This window comes from Sciurus carolinensis, chromosome 12 (genome assembly GCF_902686445.1).
Source record: "Sciurus carolinensis chromosome 12, mSciCar1.2, whole genome shotgun sequence".
Taxonomy (NCBI): domain Eukaryota; kingdom Metazoa; phylum Chordata; class Mammalia; order Rodentia; family Sciuridae; genus Sciurus; species Sciurus carolinensis.
The window spans coordinates 70,652,325-70,674,587 of NC_062224.1; the positions used below are offsets into that span (position 1 = coordinate 70,652,325).

Sequence of the window (22,263 nt, forward strand, 5' to 3'; positions counted from 1 at the left end):
TTAGAGAGATCAGAAGTGGTAAAAGATAAAGGACACATTCAAGAGGCAGGGAGAGGGAAAAGTAGAGCATGTTAGTAGGCTGAGAGACTTTTAAAGAGATAAATGCATCACACTTCAGTGATCAACTGTGGAAATCTCATCTCATCCTCTGGAATTATGATTAACTGATTACTACTTGTGCCTTTCCATCACTCATATCTCTGCATTTTCAGTTATCTGTGAGAATTCCAGCAAGAGGAAAGTCTTACTTTAGGAGGTGGATTGTCAGCAGTCTGCCTGTCATTTCCAAGATATTCTGAAATCAATGGCAGCCTTTAGTTTCTGGCCCCTGGTAAAATCCATGCACTAAAACAGCCCTTAGTGACTGATAAAAATAAGCAAATATATGGGAATAGTTGAGACGGCACAAGAATATGGTCATATATTTAATAGAATGCTAATGCTGACAAAGGAAGCCATCAACAGAATTTCTTTCCAGATTAGGGCAGTGTTTGACACTTGTCCTTACAGAATCTCTACTCCTGACTCACTCACCACCATCTCACAGTTCATGGATCACTCACAAAGCAAGAATCCAGAACTGGGTTGCAGGGGAGGAGGGGGAAAAAGAAGTATTTCAAAAAAGTAAAAGTAAAAGGAAGGAAAAACTAAGGCATATGATGGGGGGGATGCATTTTCATAATTAAGTATGACTAACATAAAATATAATTGTTTTTTAAAGATGCACAGTCTTTAGATGAATTTTTCTGTCATCACTCAGTGAACTTCATAAATTGTGCCCAATTCCAAAATGTGTAAATTTCCACTAGCAAACCCATATATCAATCAACTTTGCCTTTCTGCTTCTTGGTCTGAAATAATAAAGTGTAAAAAAATAATAAAATGCAAAAAATAAGAGGCAATCGTAATTGCATAGAAAAGAAAACCCTAAAATAATTTTTATGGTAGAAGAAAAAACTAGTAAATAAGTTATTTCTAAATAGCAAAAGTTTGTTAATAAGTTAAAAGCACAGCTATATGGACAGTGTTGTAAAATTTGACACTCTTGATCACAAATGTTGATGATTATTTTAATTCTTAGAAAAGAAAGTTTGAAAACAAAGTTCTTATAACCAGAATAACAACACAAACATAAGCACTTATAGGAATGAAGAGGATGCCTTTCATAAATACATTAAAACGGGTAAAACAAGAATGTCCCAGGGAGTCACTATAATATGAAGCCACTTTAATACCTGAATCTGTAAGAAGAGATCAGTTAGGCTCTCACCCTTTTTCTGAATACAATGGTGATACTATATTTTATATATTTCCTTGTCCAAATTCCAACCTTGAAATTGTATAGTACATAGATATCACTGGTGGCACAGACCCCATTAAGTCATAAACTCTTCTCTATCCAAAGGGATATCCCCTCCCAATGGTTGTTCTTAATCTACCATCCTGTGTGAAACCATCAACCCACCCAATATGTGTCCCTCTTCTTGCTCTGATCCCATGTAAATTGGGGGGTAACTATTCCTGAAACTTTATCTGGCATCTGGTTCCTACTTTTTGCTTTGCCCATGTAGCAGATTCTAAAAATCTTACCATAGTTGCATTTTGAAATTGCTTACTTGTACAATTTTAACACTGATGAATAACCTGCACCACCACAAAAACGAAGTCTCCAAGAGGTGCTTGGTCAAGATTCTTTTGAGTCCTACGAAAGCCAATCTGTCATGCAGAAAGGAAGAAGAGGATAAATATAATGATGATTGGGGATAAACAACTATTTCATGTATTCTGTAGAGAGCCTGAGAAATGAACTTTTGAATTTTGGAAAACAAACAAGGGCTAAAGAATCTCAAAGTAGAAGGTATTTTGCCCCTTTCTATTTTAGTTCCAATATAAAAACAAGAAGTATTATGTGCTGACAGATAACATAATACTGACTTTTTACATGTTGATCTTTCCTGTTTAATAAACAGTAACTGCCTTCACAAAATCAGGGACACCTGGAAAGTCAACTTCTCATAATTGAAAGGGTTGTGCTTCCTGTTAACTTGAAATTTTTTTGTGATCAAGATTCCTATCATTTGTGGTTCCTCTTTATATTATTTCAGTTATATCTATACATGTTCTTTTGGGTGCAAAAGCATCTTTATAATTCCTAGCAAATGGTAAGATATTGACACAAACTAAAGGAATAAATTTTAAAAATGGGAGTGTCAGTGTGACACCAAATGACTCCAGAACCACAGAGAAATGATTTGGGTTTATTTGTTTCTTTAAGGTCTTTGATTTATAATTTTAAGTCAATTCAGGTCATTAAAGAAGAAATTGTCCTAACATCAATCTGGTTATCTGACCAGTTGTATTAACTGATCCATGACACAATTATACCAATTGTTTAAAAATTGGCCACTAATTTGCAATGGGAAAAAAAAAAAAGTATCAAATCAGTTGTTTCAATGATAGCCTAGATCATGCCACCTAGAGGAGAGCAGTGGTATGTCTTACATACATTTCAAGAAAACAAACATGCTTAGTATTTTTATCACAGCTTATTAAACAATCACCTACTACTTGTTCGCTGTGATATCCTTTTAAAAAACTGTTATATACTTAACACTTCTACCTCAAGAATATTTTCTATTGATTGTTAGTGCACATAAAAATTACAAGTTCCAATAAATATTGTAAAGTTGGTGTTTTTAGAAAACATCCTAGATCCACAGCAATAGGGCATTCTTAATTACAGTTCTAGTTATCTGTTATCTCCTAGAAAATAACCTTTTAAGCTAAAATCTACTTCTTACTTATAAAGCAGAATGTGAATATCTAAATTCTAAATTTTTACTAAGAGTAAAAAATCAGTCACTTGCAAGTTAAAAGTCATTTAATTCCATTAACAAATATAGGGCATAGACAATATATTTTATCTTAGTATTAAAAAGAGGAATAGCAATACACAGCAGATTTCCAATAGACAAAAAACAGTTGAACACCACTTCAGTATTATCAGTAGGTCCATTTCTGTCGTATCTAGATAAGATGTAAAATTTTAGAACATTTAAAAAATAAGAGTAGGCCCCTAAAACTGTGGATAGTATAAAAACCTGTATATACAGTATGTCCATATACACTTATGATGAAGTTTAATTTATAAATTAGGCACAGATATTAATAATAATACAGAATAACAACATACTGAAATGCTGTGTGAATGTGATTGCTCTCAAAATATTTTACTATACTGCAGATCTTAGCAAACTCAGTATTTTTTTTCTGTTATTAACTCAAGAACTTTTACCTTTTCATTTAAAGAAAACACTTTATAGTTTCTCTCTGATATTTCCCAACTGCCATCACCACTACTCCTGCTCTTTGGGGCTATTATTAAACAAATTATTATTATTATTATTATTAAATAAGGGTTTTGACTATAAGTACTGCAATATCACAACAGTCAAATCTGATACACAAGATGGCTATTAATGGATGAACAGTGTACACAGTGTGAACATGCTGGACAAAGGGATGATTCACATCTCAGGCAGGACTGTCCAACAACTTATCATGCTACTCAGAATGGCATACAACTTAAAACATAGGAACTTTTTATTTCTGAAATTTTCCACATAATATTTTCAGACCACGTGTCCATGGGCAACTGAAATTGCAGAAGGTAAAATCATAGATAAAGATTCACTACAATAAATCAAGAAAACAGGTTTCCATTTAAAAAGAGGGACAAGGAAACACGTAAAAATGAGAGGAAGTCAAATTTTTTATTTTTAATGTTCACTGCAGCACAATTAGTAAAATTTTAAAAATAAAACAAGATTCTAGCCAATGAGACTCTTAATATTCCTCTATGTATATATCTCTTCCCGAACCTGAACAGTGTTTAAACATTATTTAGAGTTTGGGTTCTAGAAAAGAACAAGTAAGCAAAAAATCATGATTTAGAATCTCGTAAATAAATGTCAGGATTATTTTACTCAATGTGAGACTTTTCAGATTATTAAAATTTTATTCTTCTTTGCTGTGGTACTGAAGACTGGACTTTGGGCCTTGTCCATGTCAGGCAAAGTGTTCTATCACTAAGATATATCCCTACCCCTTTTTATTTTGAATCTTGCTAAATTGCCTATAATCTTCTGGCCTCAGCCACCAGAGTAGCTGGGATTACAGGTATGCACCACCAGCCTGGCTTAAAATCATATTCCTAAAAAACATACTACATATTCTATATTCATTTAATATATTTTGGACACCTAAGCATTTTACTTAAGACTATCCATAATGTTTATATTTACTTAGCATATCACTGACATGTGCATTCTCATGTTTTCACAGTGATATTTAAATGACAGCAGAAAAGTTGAAGTTGCAAAGTTTACATAAATGTCCTCAAATTACTTAACTTGCAAGGATGTTTAAGATTTCTGATGATTAAGAAAAATTCTACAATACTGTTCACATAGCACTGTATGTAATCAGAATATTTTCTGAAGAGGATATCCAGAAACATTCCTAGACCTCAGTAAGTTTCCAATATATGTCAGTAAGTTTCCAGTATATTATTAGTGGGGGGAACCCCTTTATCTAGAAAAGAAACATTTATAATTACATATAAGAGAAAAGAATGTCACATCTAGAAGCACAGCACCTAAACCTCCAAATGCAAAATAGAGAACACTTCTTGAAGGCCTTCTACACATCAGGTACCATGCCAGACAGGCATCCTTACATTAGAAACCCGTACTGTGACACCAGATTTACATGCCAGTTTCAAAGAGTTCAAGAGATTTGTGATAGGACACATAGCTTATAAGAGTTCAAACTGACCTCTGAACTCAGTTGATTCCAAAATTATGTCCTCATGTAACAACGAATACTGGTATTTCTTAAAATGTAATTATGATTTCATTTATTGTTAAAGAGTGTACTGAGAGTCTAGTGAGAACCAAGATATGGCAGTCATTACTCATGCAATCAAGTTATTCCTTGCATTGATGCCATTTGTAGAGGATAAAATCACACTGAAATTTGTGAACAATAGGCTTTTATATTTATAATACACTTAAGAGAATCCAGTATTATTGTACAAAGACAAATATTATTGTGTCACAAACAGCCCTATGTTATGCTTGGTACTGCTTAGTATTTTAGGGTAATTGCTGTGTCTGGCTGCCTCCTTGATGTTTTCAGAACTGATGTCAACTCATTGTTTATGTCCTTCCAAGGGCAGAGAAACATTTTTACCTAAGATTGAAGTCTGGTTCTGCAGGAGCAAAGAGGCAACTGTCTAGTAGCCTGAGGGTGAATCAACAGCTGCAAGGCCACCCACGCACACATGCACACAGCTCTCAGCTGTCTTTCCATTGTGGGCCCCATTTGGTCCTGACCCCATACAAATTTGGTGTTCTTGCTTTGATGTTTATGAACCAAGTGCATTAAGAATGCAGGATAATGATTCAGGGGTTAGAAAAACTGTTATTTATACAAATGTGGTTAACACCTCATCATTTTAAACTGGCTGTGCTAATAACACTCATTGTGCTCTTTGTTTTCTATTTTCTCCCCCAAATCAGCAACCTACAGTTGATCTGGCAGTATGTCCACAGTATACTGGAATAGCATGGAAGACAATTGTAGAACCCTTTCTACAATTAAAAGCATTTCCTCAGAAAGCCTGCTAAATAAGTGAGCTCCCAGATACGAGTACAATCATGGAATTCACAGCTTGAATGGTGTCTGGCATTTGTTGCTCCAGCAGTGCTCAATATATCCTTTCCGATGCATCATAAACCTACTCTCTTAGAGAATAGTAATAAGATCTGAAGTTTGTGTATTAATTATAAAAAGGTCAGACAGTAATGTTAAAATTCAGATGTTAATCCCAGCAGCTCCAGAGGCTGAGGCAGGAGGACTGCAAGCTCAAAGCCAGCCTCAGCAATTTGGTGAGACCCTGTCTCAAAAATAAATAAATAAATAAATAAATAAAATGTGCTGGGGATGTGGCTCAGTGGTTAAGTGCCCTGAGTTCAATCCCTGGTACAAAAAAAAAAAAAAAAAAAAAAACAGATACTATTTGTTACTAAGAGTAGCCTACTTATAAAGACAATAGTTATCCAGGACACCCATTTAATTATAAAGCAATTTATCTTTTGCATAACAATTAAAAAAAAAAAAGAAATGAAAAATTCAATCAATGAAATCATGAGTATTTATCCAGTATTTATTTGGATAAACATATCCATAAGTATATGGAAAAAGTTCAAGATAGATTTATGATTCCAAAATCCACTGTCCTTTTATCAGACTAAAATATATTCTCTAACTGTTCTGTTCTCTTTATAGTTGTAATAGATCTATTAGCTAGTTTTAAAAATTTAAAGTAATTAAAATTAAGTAAAAATAAAGATTTCATTCTTCCATATAATTAGCCAAATGAAATGTTCAATGACCACCTATTTATTACCTATTGGTGTGAACAAAATACTTCCATCAACACAAAAAGTCTTATTGGACAGTAATGACCTAGGGACTCAAATTACAAGGAATTATGCTGACTCCTCTAATAAATATCCTTGCTTAGTTGAAAACTAAAGAGCATTTAACAGAAAGCTATATTCCTGCTACAGAGGGGGAAAGAGGTCAAGCAATATTGGACATAATTTGCTTAAAAAAAGTAAAATAAGATAAAAAAGGTTCACCCACATCTAGATAAAAAGTTCTAAATCCCAACTCACTAAATTATGTTTAGTAGACTGGATGAAAAATATTAAAGTAGCTCTCTAACTTAGGAAACACTCTTTAAAGGATCTAAAATTATTAGTAGTTAAAATATATCTTCCATTTACATAGTTCTGATTAGATTTATTAGAACTCAGCATTTCATTAAAGTACCAGTCACAATTCTAAATGTCTTATCACCCACCTCAAATGCCATTCTTCTTAATCTGTATAGAGGTTCCCTTGATTAATATAGGTAAATAAAATTTCAGAAAATCTTACCAGGTGAAAAAATTTACCAGGCTTACCTCTGCTGCAGTACTCAGAAAGATTCATCTACCCTGCTGGCTACAATTCAGATTCCAGTTTTCTTGGGGAAGGAATAAGAGAGTTTTTTGTAAGCACAGAATAAGTTCTCTCTCCTATTTCCAAAATTTTTTCCTTACTGCCAATTCACCTCAAATAGTCTTCACGCGCAATGCTTAACAGCCCCTATACCTATCACACGTAAAGTAGAGACAAATATCAGACATACCGATGTATTCATAATACATAAATTTGAAAAAGGAACAGTTTTTGGCACAATTCTCAGAATGGGTGTTCAATCAATGCTACCTAAATGTTTACTAACTTACAAATTTTATTAAGATCCTTAAGGCAAGACATAACAGCAGCTAAAATTACTTCTCATTTCAATTAAAAATGATGATTTGCCATATATAACCACACGTAAGTATATTTCCTTAAGAAATTACAAATGTTGTCTGGTATGGTGGCACACACCTATAGTTCCAGTTACCTGGTAAGCTGAGGCAGGAGAATTTCTGAGACCAGGAATTTGAGCCCAACCTGGGCAAGATAGCAAGAACACATCTTGTAAAACTGACGCAAAGCCAGGCACATTGGCACATGTCTATAAACCCAACTACTCAGAAGGCTGGGATAGGGGGATCACAAATTCGATGACAGCCTGGCTAACTTGGCAAGACCCTGTCTCCAACAAAATAAAAAGCTCAGTGGTAGAGCACTTGCCTAGTAGGTACACAGTCCTGGACTCAATACCCAGTACCACACCAAACAAACAAACAAACAAATAAAATATTTGTATATATTAAAAACATTATAAATGTTAAAACATACATATATTAAATTTTTAAATGTTTGAAACGAATGTGGTACAAACAATATACTAAGCACAGCAATGGTACCATATAGTCATTAACAGATATAAAAGAACACTTTCCCATTTCATTTATGACTCTTTCAATACACATATTAATACAAATCTATAATAAAACAAAAACATACATATTAAAAGGAAAAAAGTTATCCAAAGGATGCAAAAGTACCAGTTTATTTATCTGATCTACTATCTTTTCTATAGAAGTGTGTATGCTCCTTGAAGATCCCATATTAAGCATTTTCTCAGATTTTATAATTCCTTTAACTCTTGGCAATACATGCTTTCAGTTTGTCCATGTTTCTGTTCACACTTCAACCTAATGCCTTCTCTGCATTTACATTTCCACAGAACATCTTTAGTCATCTATAAACCATAATCCAATGGTTTTAAAATAAAGTACTGTAGTACTCATGTGCTCTTAAGACCAGCAGAGGTAGCAGGATTAGTTTAGTTGGTGACCACTGAATATAAAGTATATTCATACATGCCTAACACATTGATTAAAAATCCCAAAGAGGTTTTCCAAACTTACCTCTTTCTTCACCCACCTGTTTTAAAAGATAAACTATTTTAAAGAATTTGGACTTGCCCTCAAGCCTTCCAGAACCTTTTAATGAATCATATTAGACTCCCAGTACTGAAGGTAAGTGTCTGAACTATTCCATCTGAAGAGTTTTGAAGGCATACTTTGGAATCAGTGAAATAATTCTTGAGCCATGAAGAATTCTAGGTATATTGAAAATAAAGTTAGTACACAGATTTAATGTTCTGAACTGCCACCCTAAAGTGCTAAACTACAATAATTCTAAGTTATTTCCAGTCTTAAACAAGTAATACTTTTGATTTTCAAATTTCAGTGCTTAAAACCATAACCAATGGTATACTATACTAAGTATGGACAATATTCAGACAAGGGAAATCTTCTAAATATTCAGACAAGGGAAAAATACCTTTGAATTATTGGCTATTATTTTGCATAGTTATTTCTAAATAATTTCTTTACCAGATTACTCTAGTTACCCAAAAGAAAATTCTAATAGTATTATGTTTAGATAAATGAAGAGGTAGTAGAACAGGATTGCAGTTCTTTCTCTTTCCCCTCCTTATAGAATCCAAAGACAATGTAGAAAGATGAACTAGACACAGAATTCTTCATCTAATTGATGTCAGAAGAATTTAAAGGTTGTAATGTAAAGTAATAAGGATAGAGGTGACAGAGCTAGACTATTTAAAACAACCATGTAGAGTTACACGCTTGGTTTCTAAACATTTTAGCATGTGGGCATGTTAGTTTAGATTATTTCCACATAGTGATTTTTCTTAAATATTTTATAGCCAATATATAGAAATATTAACATACAGAATACATCTGATCTATATACTAATTTTTCATAGCCTTCTAACAAGGGACTTCTTTCCTTACAGTAGCACCTCAATTTTATTGCCAAGTTGAAAAAAAGAAAAATCAACAAATATTCTCATTTCCAATTTTAAAATCTTGTTCAATTTTTCTAAATTAAATGAAAAATTATGAATGAGCATGTTTTAAAACAACTTATTAATAAACAAAAAGCTATTTACCTATTTTTATCACTTGAATGTGCTGTTCTGAAAAACTTGCAAAAACTTAGTATGAGCTAAAAACAGTTTAATAAAAGACAATACAGTATAATCTCTAGTTCTAGGAAAAGAAGTTTATAGGTGCTACACTAAAAGGCAATACAGTATAATCTCTAATTCTGGGGTGACAAGATTTTAGGGGCTAAACAATTTTTTTCAAAATTAACTATAGGGTCTATTTAAATATATAATCTGTGTTAAGTTATATCAGGATATTAAGCATTCCTGCATTACTACTGAGGATTTTTGGTTCACATTTATTTATATTAAAATAACAAAATGGCAGCTCTATGATTTAATAAGACACTAAAGTTCAAAAGTTGAGATAAATAAAAAAATGCATTTTGAGCTTTGCTGTTTTAACCACTTGATATCTTGAGTGTATACTTTCCTTTATGATAACAAATACCAAGTCATGGTCTAATTTAACTTTAGTCATATAATACTTATTTGAAAATATAAACATCTCTACTCTGGCACATTGTTTTTGGTGTAGGATTGTTCTTCAATATATAACAGATGCAAGTATGTACAACTGTGGGGGGGGAAGGAAACTGATTTTTACTATGGAAAACTGGGGAAAGGGATGGATCCTTTTCAGAAAGGAATAGATCAAATTTTTTAAATAATTCTCTTACTTTAGATCTTGGGCCAAGTTTCCCAGAAATTTTGAAATGATTAATAAAGTTTTACTTTCTCTTCTCTTTTTAACAACTAGATATGAAAGTCATCCAATATAATCACCTTCAATGTGATATGGAAACAAGTCTCATATTAGATGCAGTATCTGATGCAGATTGTCTTCTGATTCTTATCACTTTGCAGATAATCCATAAAAGAATTTATACTAACTAAATTGTTCAAGGCAAAGAGACAAAGAAAAAAGGAGGGAGACAAGGAAGGGAAAGAGATACTAAAACATTTCCAATAAGCTTCCTAAGAAATTGTTTATTAAAAAAAATTACACAAGAATTTCCACCTCAGTATTCTCATGCAAAAATAATCTAACACTTAAATGTCTTTATATCATTCAGTACAAACAGGAGGTAATAAAAAAGTAGAAATCTGACATTTCTTAAATTGCACATACCAGCTTATCTAAATACCAACACCCCCAAATCAGAAACACTACAATTTTAAATTTTAGTTTTTTTTTTTTCCCTCTCAACAGCTTAACAAACAAACAAACAAAATGACATCAATTATTCCCCTGAACTACACAGATCTAAGAGTTAGAAGGCAGAGGAATATTAACTTCAGAGCACTCATTTTAATTATGAATTGCTAATACATTTCTACAAACACTGGTGATATTACCAATATACCAATATACAATATACCAATAGACATGATCAATATGTGTACACATATAATGATCCCAGAAAAATGTAGGCCAAATAGAAATAATACTTCTCTTTATAAATGTTTTGAATAAAAATGCTTAAAATATGTAAGAGTTGAAAATATAATTTTAACAAATTTCATGTGAAAAGGGGAAACACTAAAGTTGCTAAAATTTTTTTGACTCCTTCCATTCCTCAAATGCTACCCTTATAATTCCTCAACTGTCACAGGATGAAGTATTTTTCTAGAAAAAATAAAATTACTGTAAATTTTGCTTCCTATACTGCTTTATGTGTCAGAGTCACTTGCAGATCCTGGTCTGCTGTTCTCTGGCCCATCGCTTTCCTTGTCCCAGTCTTTCATGGATGCACCCATCATGAAATCATCACGAAGAATTGTCCAACCTGGGCCCTCTTCTGATTTCACTTCAGTCTAAGGAAAATCACAGAACCAAAATAGTCAGAAGTCAATTTCATCATAAGATAATAAAGAAGTCCAACTGAAGGATGTACTTTTCAACACTTCATTCTATAATAGAGGTGAAACCAAGATAACTTATAAATTGACTTTACTTTCACAATACGGTCATATATGTATGTACAAATGCATAACAAACAACTATACATTAACAAAATGACATATTTTTACCCCCCAAAATAAAGATGAGAGCAAAATAAACTTTTTTGGAGTGGAGAAAATAATATTGCCAAATCCAGGTTTGATATCAATTTTTAAAATCTTTTGAAAACAAAAACAAACCTATATATTATTTAGCCTTTAGTGATAATTTATTAAAAATTCTTGGCGAATCACTTCAATACAAATAGACATTTAACAAAGGCTTTTAGCCCAAAATAAATTAAATGGGAAAAAAAAGGAATCTAATCTTAGTACAGTGGTACATTCTTATGGTTGCTATCTCACTGAACATTTTATAAAAATATGAACAAAATATTCTTTGTTTAGGTTATGATGTCACTCCCTGACCCAACCATGTAATGAAAGATGAATCACATACTAAAATTATAAATAACTGAAGTAGGCAATAAACACTGTAAGTAGTCAGTTCATTTTATTTAGTGGTAAAATTTATGTAATACATAAGAGAGCCTAAGAATTACAGGCCTTCATTTCATGGTACAACAGTACCACCTTGTGGTATTAAGTATTACAATATAGGCAGCACTCTAAGCTATAAAATTTTTCATTCTTTTCACAAATATTTATTGAGAACTGTGCTACCAAGCATGTTCTTCATGTCAGATACACAGTAATGAACAAAGCAAAGTCCCTGTCTTCACAGAACTAATAATCTGGGCATATCTCATTTATAGAAATACACAATTTTGGAAAAAATCTAAGTAAGACAGAAAAATTTAAGTATTAAGTATACATGAAATTTGACTAGAAAATAATGTTATTGTTAAGGAGTTATTAATTTTGCAAAAAGCAATTTTCAAGAGAAGATTTTAAAGACATCTCTTAGGTTACAAGAAATTATTTACCTAACTGCTGAAAGTTCCCTTTATTTTGGAAATTGCAGCACTGAAATACTTACAAAAAAAAAAAGAGAGAGAGAGAAAAAGACACTACTAAAAACATGAAAAAATATTCTACTAGCTCACTACTATATTCCTCGGGTCAAGCAATCGAGTAAAATTTGTGCCTCAATAAAACCCAAAGACTGAATGGCAAATAAATTTGAGTGAAGTTTTCAGAACTGACTTAGTATGTCAAATATCAGCACACTTTATTCTATAATTTAACCAATAAAAACAAAACCTGTGCCATTTAAAAATCAACAATAAAATGGTACTAGTGCCTCTCCTGCCACACTGGTAGGAGAATAAAGTAGAAAGGTAATTTAGAACTCTCCTTCTGGAGTATTTTAACACCGGTCCATCCCTTATTTCTATAAAATCAAATTTACATTCCTAAACTGAAATTCTACTTCTATTAGATGAAACTATGTCACTGGATAAGATGCCATTTTCTCTAATTTAATTTAAGCCAAGTTTTCTTTGCCAAGCTCCTCATCTTAATTATGAGAAAGAGCAGTTTCCAGTGGATATCTACTTATAACCAACAATTATAAGACCTATCCTGTCAAATTAACAATTCAAAGCTTTCCATTAATTTTTTTTAAATGTATAGCCACATCCAAAGTTTCTTACTAGCAAAAACTTGTCCTTTGATATCTGTGTTTACATATGAACATGCCCAATTTCAATGTTAAGCCTCCAAGTCTAGACAACTCTACCTAACATGCTATCAACATGTTACCAATCAAGAACCAGCAGATTCCACATGCCTGGTATAAATGCAACATTTCTACATGAGGGCTCCCTTCAAAAGTCAACCTCTATTGGACTCTAAGTTACTCTTTTTATACCAGAAAAGCTGTAGGAAATCAAAGAATGAATGTGAAAGGGAAGAGAAGAAGGAAGATCACAGATAAAACTTTAAACAAGTAGTTCAAAAAGAAACAGAATAAACTCAAAGTTTCTTTCAGATATCAATATGAAATGTAACAATTCAGTAGATCTTCATGGGGGGAATCTTGGCAATTGGCAAAGTTCTTTTTTTTTTTTGGCAGTTTAGGCAATTAATAGTATATATCAGTGATTTTTCAAGTGTGATCCCTAGGTCAAAAGCATTAGCACCAGCAACACTTGGAAACTTGTTACAAGTTCTAAATCTCAAGCTCTATTCCAGACCTGCTCAATCAGAAACTTCAGGGGATTGGGTGCAGAGATCTTTTTACAAGCTATCCAGTGATTCTGATATACACTAAAGCCTAAGAACTGCCAGGCTATAAAAAGACAAATATTTCTTAATGGCAGTTTCCATTCATTGTTGTAAGACCAAGTATACTCATGGCCAAAAGAGAAAAATTTTAGAAAATCCAACATTAGATTTTGGATTTCCAGTATTAGACTCAGCTCTATATGCCTTAAGTAGGGCCATCATTCAAACTATCATTACAGTTGTGTTTTTATACTGTAAGGCAACAGTTTGGAGAAAAAGCAAACATAAAATTTAGTACAAACAACTGTAGGTTACTGTATGTTAAAAACAAATATTCTATATAACATCTGTCAACATGGCAGCTCAAGAAAGAAAACTTATTAAAAAGATAACAGAATGACCCTTTAATTTTTAATGCCTACATCTGCTAAAGAAATACATGGCAAGAAAAAGAGGCACCTCATTTTGATATGAAAGTCTGAACATAAATAAGTAGGCTTGCTCAACTTCAGTACACAATAAAACTAAATAAAAGTGACTTATTTCAAAGATACAATTCACAATGAAGGTAGAAGTTTAGGGACATAAAGATGGCAGAGGTAGGATACAAGAAAATACCAGCTGGAGTATAAGACAGGGAGATGAGACATGTTGTCCCTGTTTAGGATAAGTTCCAAAACAATTCCCAACACTACTCCTGCCACAGGTTCTGTATTCTAATTGCATAAAAATAAAGTAACCAATGGAAAAAATTGGGTCTTTGATCAGGTCCCTTTGGAGAGGAAACTGAGGCACAGTTCAGGATGTAAGACAAGACTTGCCCAGACATCAGAGCCTTGAGCCATACTTTGGGCCCACTCTGCCCCACTTTATGTAGCGTTACTTTCATTTTCACTAAATCTATGCTCTGTTTATTCTGCAAGTTCAAGATGCCAAGATCCTGGACCCCAACTGGACACCCCACTGGAATCAACAAGGACAAGATCAGAAGGGAGAACAGTAACACAATTTAAGATGAACCAGGGATGAGGTACAGCTCAGTGGTAGAGCACTTGTCTAGCATGAGAGGCCCTGGATTCCATTTGCAGTACTGCCCCTTCCCCATCCAAAAAAAAAAAGGAGAAAGAGAGGAAATAGATGGACTACAAGAATCTCAATAAATGCAAGAAAGGTGAATCTTAAGATCATAAATGTAAAGTTGACAACCATCCCTATTTGCACTGCAGAATCTGCAAAACAATAACTGGCAGTAATCAGGTACTTCTGGAAGTGAGGGTTGGAGTAGAGGGACCAAAATAAAGAGAAAGCAGTGAAAGCTGTGCTTTGACTTGGTCTCTAGGGACACTTCACACTAACCTGGCAGAAAACCAGAGGTTTAACCTCTGGAGAGATGATGGGCCAGCATAGGTAAAGGTATAGGTGCAGTACTGAAAACAGGATCAAATTATACACGCACCCCAAATAATGAATTAGAGTTCCCTTCCGACACTGAGCTCCCAAAATGCTGACAGGCAGAACTTTTTCCTTCAGGTAAAGAACAGGAGTATTTGACAGAAAATCTGACTAGTCACCAATAAACACCCACCCGAGAATTCTACAGTGAAGTTTAAAATGGACAACATCCACATGCTCACAGTTTCTAATTTCATTTTTATGGCTACTGCTCATTATGAAGAAACAACTAAGGATTATTATCATGAAGAAGCTAGAAAACAACACAAATGTAAAAACAGAAAAGCAATATGTAGGGAAAACAATCTGAAGAAGAAAATTTAAAGGAAAATATCATTAATATCCTCAAAGACTTAGAAGAATATGTTGCATCCATAAAACAAGAACAGTTACTATTTTAAAGGAAACATTAAGAGAATAACAAAGTATTTGAAATTAAAAACAGCAGAAATAAAAAACCTGACACAACAGTGAAAACACAGAGGTGAGGATTCTTCGCAAAACAAAATACAAACAAAAATAAATAAATAAAACACAGAAAAGTAAGATAATTGGAGGACCAATGAAGTAGTTTTAATACACAAATAATGGGAGTTCTGCAAAAGAGCAAAAACGAATGGGAGGAAATTAACAAAGGAATTAATCAAGAAAAATTCCCATAATGAAGACCAAGCATGTCCAAACTGAAAAAGCCCTGGAATACTCAACATTCAAAATAAAAATGGCCATATTAAGGACATCATTATAAAACCTCAGGACAATGGAAGAATACCCTGTAAACTTCTAGGAAAAAAAAAAAAAAAAACGAAGAAATCACATACATACAATGGATCCAGAATCAGAATACATTCAGATTATCCAATAGTTGCTCTAAAAGCAAGAAAGCAATAGACAAATGTTTTGGAAATGACAAAAGAAAATAATCTCCAATTTGAAATTCAATACTCAAGACACACTATTATTAAAGTATAAAGATAAAACGGGTATCTGCAAACATACGCAGTCCCTCAAAATTTACTTCAAATAGAGCCTCCCAGGAAAATTGAGGATGTTCTCCACAAAAAGATGGAGTAACAAAAGGATGATGACTTGGGAGATCAAACACAAAAAAGGGAAGGGAATCTCCAGGATCAGAGTAAATGGAAACCTCAGAATGACAGCAATGTATCAGGCATAAAGAACAACCTGCAGTGGCTGACTTCAATGGAAGAGATGCTAAACACTGCAGGCTGCTGTACCATCATTGTAACTTGACAAAACTCCTGGAAAATGCTTCACCAAAAATGTGCAAGTAAACAGAGAAAAGAAGATTAAGAACTAGGAAAGGGAAATCAATCTTGAAGAAATTCCAAAGATCATAGGAAATTTAAATCCCAGAATGACAATTATGAAGTAAACCAAGAGACCAAATCATCCAAAGGGGAATGAATGGAGGCTTCTAAGAGAAAAAATGTCTTAGAGAAAACAATCATAATAGATGTATTACCTGAAGAATTTGATTTTGAAAAATAAAAAATAAAACATACTAAGAAAATTAAATGTGAAAACTCAAGCAATTAATTGTAGGAAAAAAATTGAAACTGTACAATGTTCAGTGATAAATAATACACAGACAATAATAAATGTTTAAAACCAATTTAACAAATAATTGTAAACCAATTATATTGAGAGTACAGGGGAGAGGAGACTGACTGTGTAAGAGAATTTGCTCACCATAATAGGAACTTAATAAATAAATAACACTTGAAATTGATGACTCCAAAGATATGACCACATACACATTAGTGTGGAATACAGAGAAGTATAAATGCCAACAGGTCTAGACTTAAAGTAAGTAGTAGTTGCTCTTAAGGGTAGAAGCTATGCAGAGTGGGCAGATTCAGGCAGAAAACAGTTTTTTGTTTTTTTTTTTATAATAAACTTTCTTTTGTGTGTGTACAAAATGTGACTTTTAAAATTGTATGAATAAGTAAGACATCAATTAATTTATCTCTCTCTTTTTTTTTTAAATAAACCCATGTCTAGGGCTGACCCTCAGTAGACTGCAGCAAGGGAACTGCTCTGCTACATACAAAATCTTGGAAAAAAAAAAAAAAATCCCATTTACAAAAAGGAAAAACAGGACAGTAAAAATTAAAAGGAAAAAATGCATCCTAAATGATTTCTATAATCTCAAGTTACACAAACCTCCTCTAAGGTAACTCCACCCAAACAAAATTTCCCCAAGAGATCCTATTATTTTTTTTTTAACCATAATGATTGTGTAGTACTTTTTCAATGGAAAAAAAAAAAAAGGTCACAAACATGAATTACATTAGGTATGCCAAGTATATAGCACTATTTTATTTATAATTCTCTTACAAGTCCTAGTCAGATGGCAATTATTATTCTCATATAAGACTCAAAGAAGTAACTTATTCAACTCCACAGTTAATAAATGGCTAAGTCAGTACTCATACCCAGATCCATCTGATTCCAAAGCTCATGTTCTTCCTCATAGACTACACTGCTCAAAACTGAATCCAAAAGACAACATATTCCTTTATCACCTGTTGTACTGTATTACCTATGCAGAACTAATACTAAACTACACAATGAACGTCTGAATGTTTAATTTCTATAGAAGTTGTAATTTGAGTAAATTGTACTACACATTAGATTTACTAATTTCAATTTACTGTATCTTTTCCATAAGCATGATCTCCTATTGAGCATAATACTTGGCACATCCACAAAGGTGGATCCAGATTAATAAAACAACAGGAGAAAGCTTTAGGCCAATTCCAAATATACCATTCTTTGGAAAATAGATTCCAATGTCTTCTTAATATCAGAAATTTGTTAAAAAGCTTAAAAGACATGTAAAAGTGCTTCTTAAACCATGAAATGCTAATTAAACAAAACTGAGTTGTATCTGAATAAAGAATATTTATACTATCGATCTATTTACTGAACTCAACAAAAGATTTCAAAATAAATACATTACTCCCACAGATTTGGGCTGGGACATCTTATGCCAGAACACAAGGAAGCCCTCAAAGAAAACTGGAGTCATGCCCAAAGGACACAGGGCCAGTTCACATGTGACCCCATAACCGCATTTGCAAATTCAAGCATCAAAAAGTATAATGATTGTGATTATAAACATAAAATGAATAAAAATTCCTATGTCCACTTTTACAAGACTGACAAAAGGGAAAAGGAAGGAAGGCTCTCTTGCCAGCACTGGAGGTGACTTTAAAACCAATTTCTTACTCTGGAAAGTATTAATAAAAAGGAAAAGAAACATTAACTCTCATTTTTTGGAACTTTAATTCAGCCCCCTGCTCAATAAATTAAAAACTGAGGAAATTACCATTCTGTATCCTCCAAAGGCCTAATTTTTAAAGCAAGGACCAATAATTAATGCTAAAAGTAAAAAAGATGGATGGTGAAAGGTTTCTTGCTCTTGCCACGGTATTCATCCCAGGAAATACTTTCTGTTGGGAACACTTCCTAATTTCTAGTTTACAAGTGCAAGTTAAAAGGCACTATAATGAAACAATCAGACAAATTTAAACCCTAGATTCATTATTCATTCTTCAAGACAACTGATTTTTCTCCTTAAAAAGTCAGTCTTTAAAACTTGAATGGATTGGTCTAGAATACACAAGAACAAGATAAAAATCAATGCAATGTGTGGACTTTGGCTAGAATATGATTCACATTTATAAAAGACCTTTTGAATTGTGTAGTATGTGAATTATATCTCAATAAACTTTTATTTTTAAAAGGAGAGGATCTTTGGTATGCATGTGGGTACTACCTTCAATTAATCAGCCCAAACAAAATCTAAATGGAAAGAGACAGCTATGCTATGTAAAATAAAAACAAACAAGGGTACACAAAACTAGGTAATAGAAATACAGGTATTCATACTACTACTCTTTCACATTTTTTGTTTAAAAATTTTCATAGAAGAGCTGAATAAAGAGGTTTCTAAAATTTATATTAGGCACAAAATGATTTATTAAATACAAGATGCATTTGATTTCTAATAAATTTTAATTCCTCAATAAATGACTAGAAAGCCAATTCTAACAGTAAATTTACGAAGAATTTTTCTAAATTAGTCACAAGTTTTGTTAATTCTGAAATGTCTCACAGTATGATGATAATTGCTTATGTAAGTTTTGAGAAATTAAGATTATAAAATGTTATCCATCTCCATTATATTGTTCATAAAATAGAGGGGATGAGAGAAGTAGGGAAAAAAAAAAATCAGACTGCAAGGTGCCTCCTTTACTACTCTCTAGTCCTAGTAAGTGACACTGTGGCTCCTTAGCCTGCTACCTTACCTGGGTTAGAGTACTGCTTCTCTTTATATTAAGCACCTTGGATCTTTCTAAGCAGCAGACACTAATGGTTGCAACAGGGTTTTGGAGTCAAATAGAATGCATCTGAACCCACAAAATAGTATGGATGTGATGTGGGATAAGTGACTAACCAATGTGACTTCGGTTTGCTCAACTCTAAAATGGGAGTTCTACTACCTCTAAAACTGATAATAATGATAAACCATCTTGCATAGTATCTAGCACAAGGTAAACATGCAGAAGCATTCTCCCAGCCCCTTTATGCACTGTCCTTACTTGCTATTGCACTAGGTTATCCTGTATCCTCAGAATCCCCAAATTAGGAAATGTTATCTTTTAATGATGGAAGGATGAGAACACTCAAGCAGAATGAAAGCATTCACTTAAAAACCACACTTACTTGATAAGTAAAATCTTATATGTAATATAGTTGATTTAACCATAGCCTAAAATGAGGAATAAGAGAAAATGGACAAATTTCTAGTTTCTCAAAACTAGTTTTATTATTTTCTAAGAATTATGCATTACTAGACCCAACACATGTAAATTCAATAAGAACATTCCAAATCTAAGCATAATTTTATTAAATTATTTTATATATTTTAGATTACCTAATAATTCAGATGAAAAGTAGCAACAGTTCACTTTAAAATTAATTTCCAACTTCAGAATTTATCTTTGTCTACAATTTGTTAGGTAAAAAATAAGCCCTAAATATATGACACTTATTCTCATGATATTCAATGCAAACTGATAATAACTGCAAGTATTTACATAGCACTTACTGTATGCTCAGTATCTTTCCAAGAACTTTATGTGTATTAGTATTTTAACTCACTTGACTTAAACAACATCACTATAAGGAGATTCTTATTACTAGTGTATGCATGTACACACACACAAATAAATAAAACAGGTGCTTTGAACATAGGAAGTCTGTGGACTGAATTGCTATAAATAATATATCACAACAAATGATATAACTGCCTTACTACTGAAAAATGATAATTTTAGCAAACAATAAAATATTCTTTGGATTTTAAAAATGCACTATGGGTAAGAATATGCAGGATAAAACTCACTTGTGTAGGACTTTGCTTTTTTAAAGCCCTAACCCCACTAATGAAAATCCTACACAGGCAGCCACTTGGTAGCACTTCTTCATATGGGGCCAAAAGATGTACAGCACCATTTATTAACTAGAGATTTTTATAGCAGCTCCATATACCTATTTCTTAGACTGACTTACTCTCTTATTCTTGCCATGTCAAAATGCTGTATTGCCAAACATAAATTCCCTTTGATTACAACTGCTGTTCAGATTAGAAACTACCCCACATTAAAACTAAACAGCATATTTTAAAAGAAGTGAATACAATGAGAAACTGACTTTAAACTGTTCCCATCAACAACAATGTGTACAATCCTATTCATTCTCATTTCAAACTTGGAGTCTCACTTTTGTCTAAACTAATCTATTTAGGCATTTTCAGTAAACAAACATTAAGCTGAATTATTTACAAAGTTAGAATTCCACACATTCCAGTTAGAGCAGTTTTTATGTGAGAGTAAAACACTACTGCCCTGCAAAGCAGGGGCAATTTAAGGACAGTATCTTGCTCCTCCCCTTCATCTGCCTTCTGTATTCCCAAGTACACAAGAAACCTATGTCCTGAAAAGTGATGGGGGACACCTAGAGATCTATATATAAGGAAGTCCTTCCATTTCTAGGCTTCCTTCTTTAGGAGAAAGATTTCAGTGGATTTAAGAGATCCACAGTTTTAAAAATACACAGCAATTCAGAGTCTGGGTTATAAGACACTGAGAGGTTAATAAAATACAAAGCCAGGTATTTCAAAAGCATTCCACAACTAAGCCTTCACTTCTATGAAGAACTTAGAAGGTTGCCATTTAAGAGAGATGTAGGAGAAACTGAGCACCTTAATTTACCTCTACATTTGGCATTTAAAGAGCTCATACACAAAAACAGAACAAATAAATATTAAGCCTCTTCCGTTTATTTTTTCCCTGGGGTCTTAATGAAATTTGTTGTCCAGTAACCATGAAGGTTTCTTATGAAAACTAGCTAGCATTTTCCCTTACTACAAAATTACTGTGATTTCATTATAACAAAACAAAACCTGAAATTGATATACTGACAATTTCAGATAAATGAAAACCTTGCAGAAAGTCTGTAATTCAAGAGTCCAAGTAGCATAAAGTCAATGCTTTCCTAATAGCAGCCAATATATTTTCCTTTGAGACTCACAGATTTAAAATGCATCACATTTGCTTCTGTTGTCCAGCTTTTATAGAAAGAGAATTAAATTCCATGAAATATGACAGGAGTTTAGTCAGTTTTCAAAGAGAGCAAAAGGAATAATTATAACTATGAAGGTCAAGGAAAAACATGAATGCCTCTACATTAATAAAATTTAGATTATTTTAACATACTGAGACAACAAATCCCTCTGCATAGGTACAGGTTCTGAATGGGGGGAAAATATATTTATTTAAGAGTTAAAGTTTCATTTAATGAAAACCTTTTTTAAACCATGTTAAGTTTTTGTTGCTTCCTTAAACAGTGTCCTACTTACGTAGGACAACTTATTTTTTTTTTAATTACTCAGGGTCAATATTAAGGTTATCAATCAATGTGACTTGCTACATATTGGTATATGGCTGCTATGGCACTTATTTGGTCCATGTGAGGGATTGATTACAGGTTCTAGTTTGGGAAGTTTTCTCCAAATAACTGAAAGCTAATTCTCTAAACCTTAAAAACCTCTAAATTTAATTGTGAAAAAAACTCTTAAAATATACTGTTCATCTCTC

General features: G+C 32.8%; 1 protein-coding gene across 1 annotated transcript in view; it reads right to left on the bottom strand.

The window, feature by feature from the left end:
- Positions 1-7,793: 7,793 nt before the first annotated feature.
- The window catches only part of Rrp15 (ribosomal RNA processing 15 homolog), a 38,227-nt gene continuing 23,757 nt past the window's right edge, over positions 7,794-22,263 (bottom strand). The window contains exon 5 of the mRNA XM_047521262.1: positions 7,794-11,305. Within this exon, the coding sequence (XP_047377218.1) occupies positions 11,162-11,305 (144 nt within the window). The 3' untranslated portion in view covers positions 7,794-11,161. The remainder of the gene's footprint in view (positions 11,306-22,263) is intronic.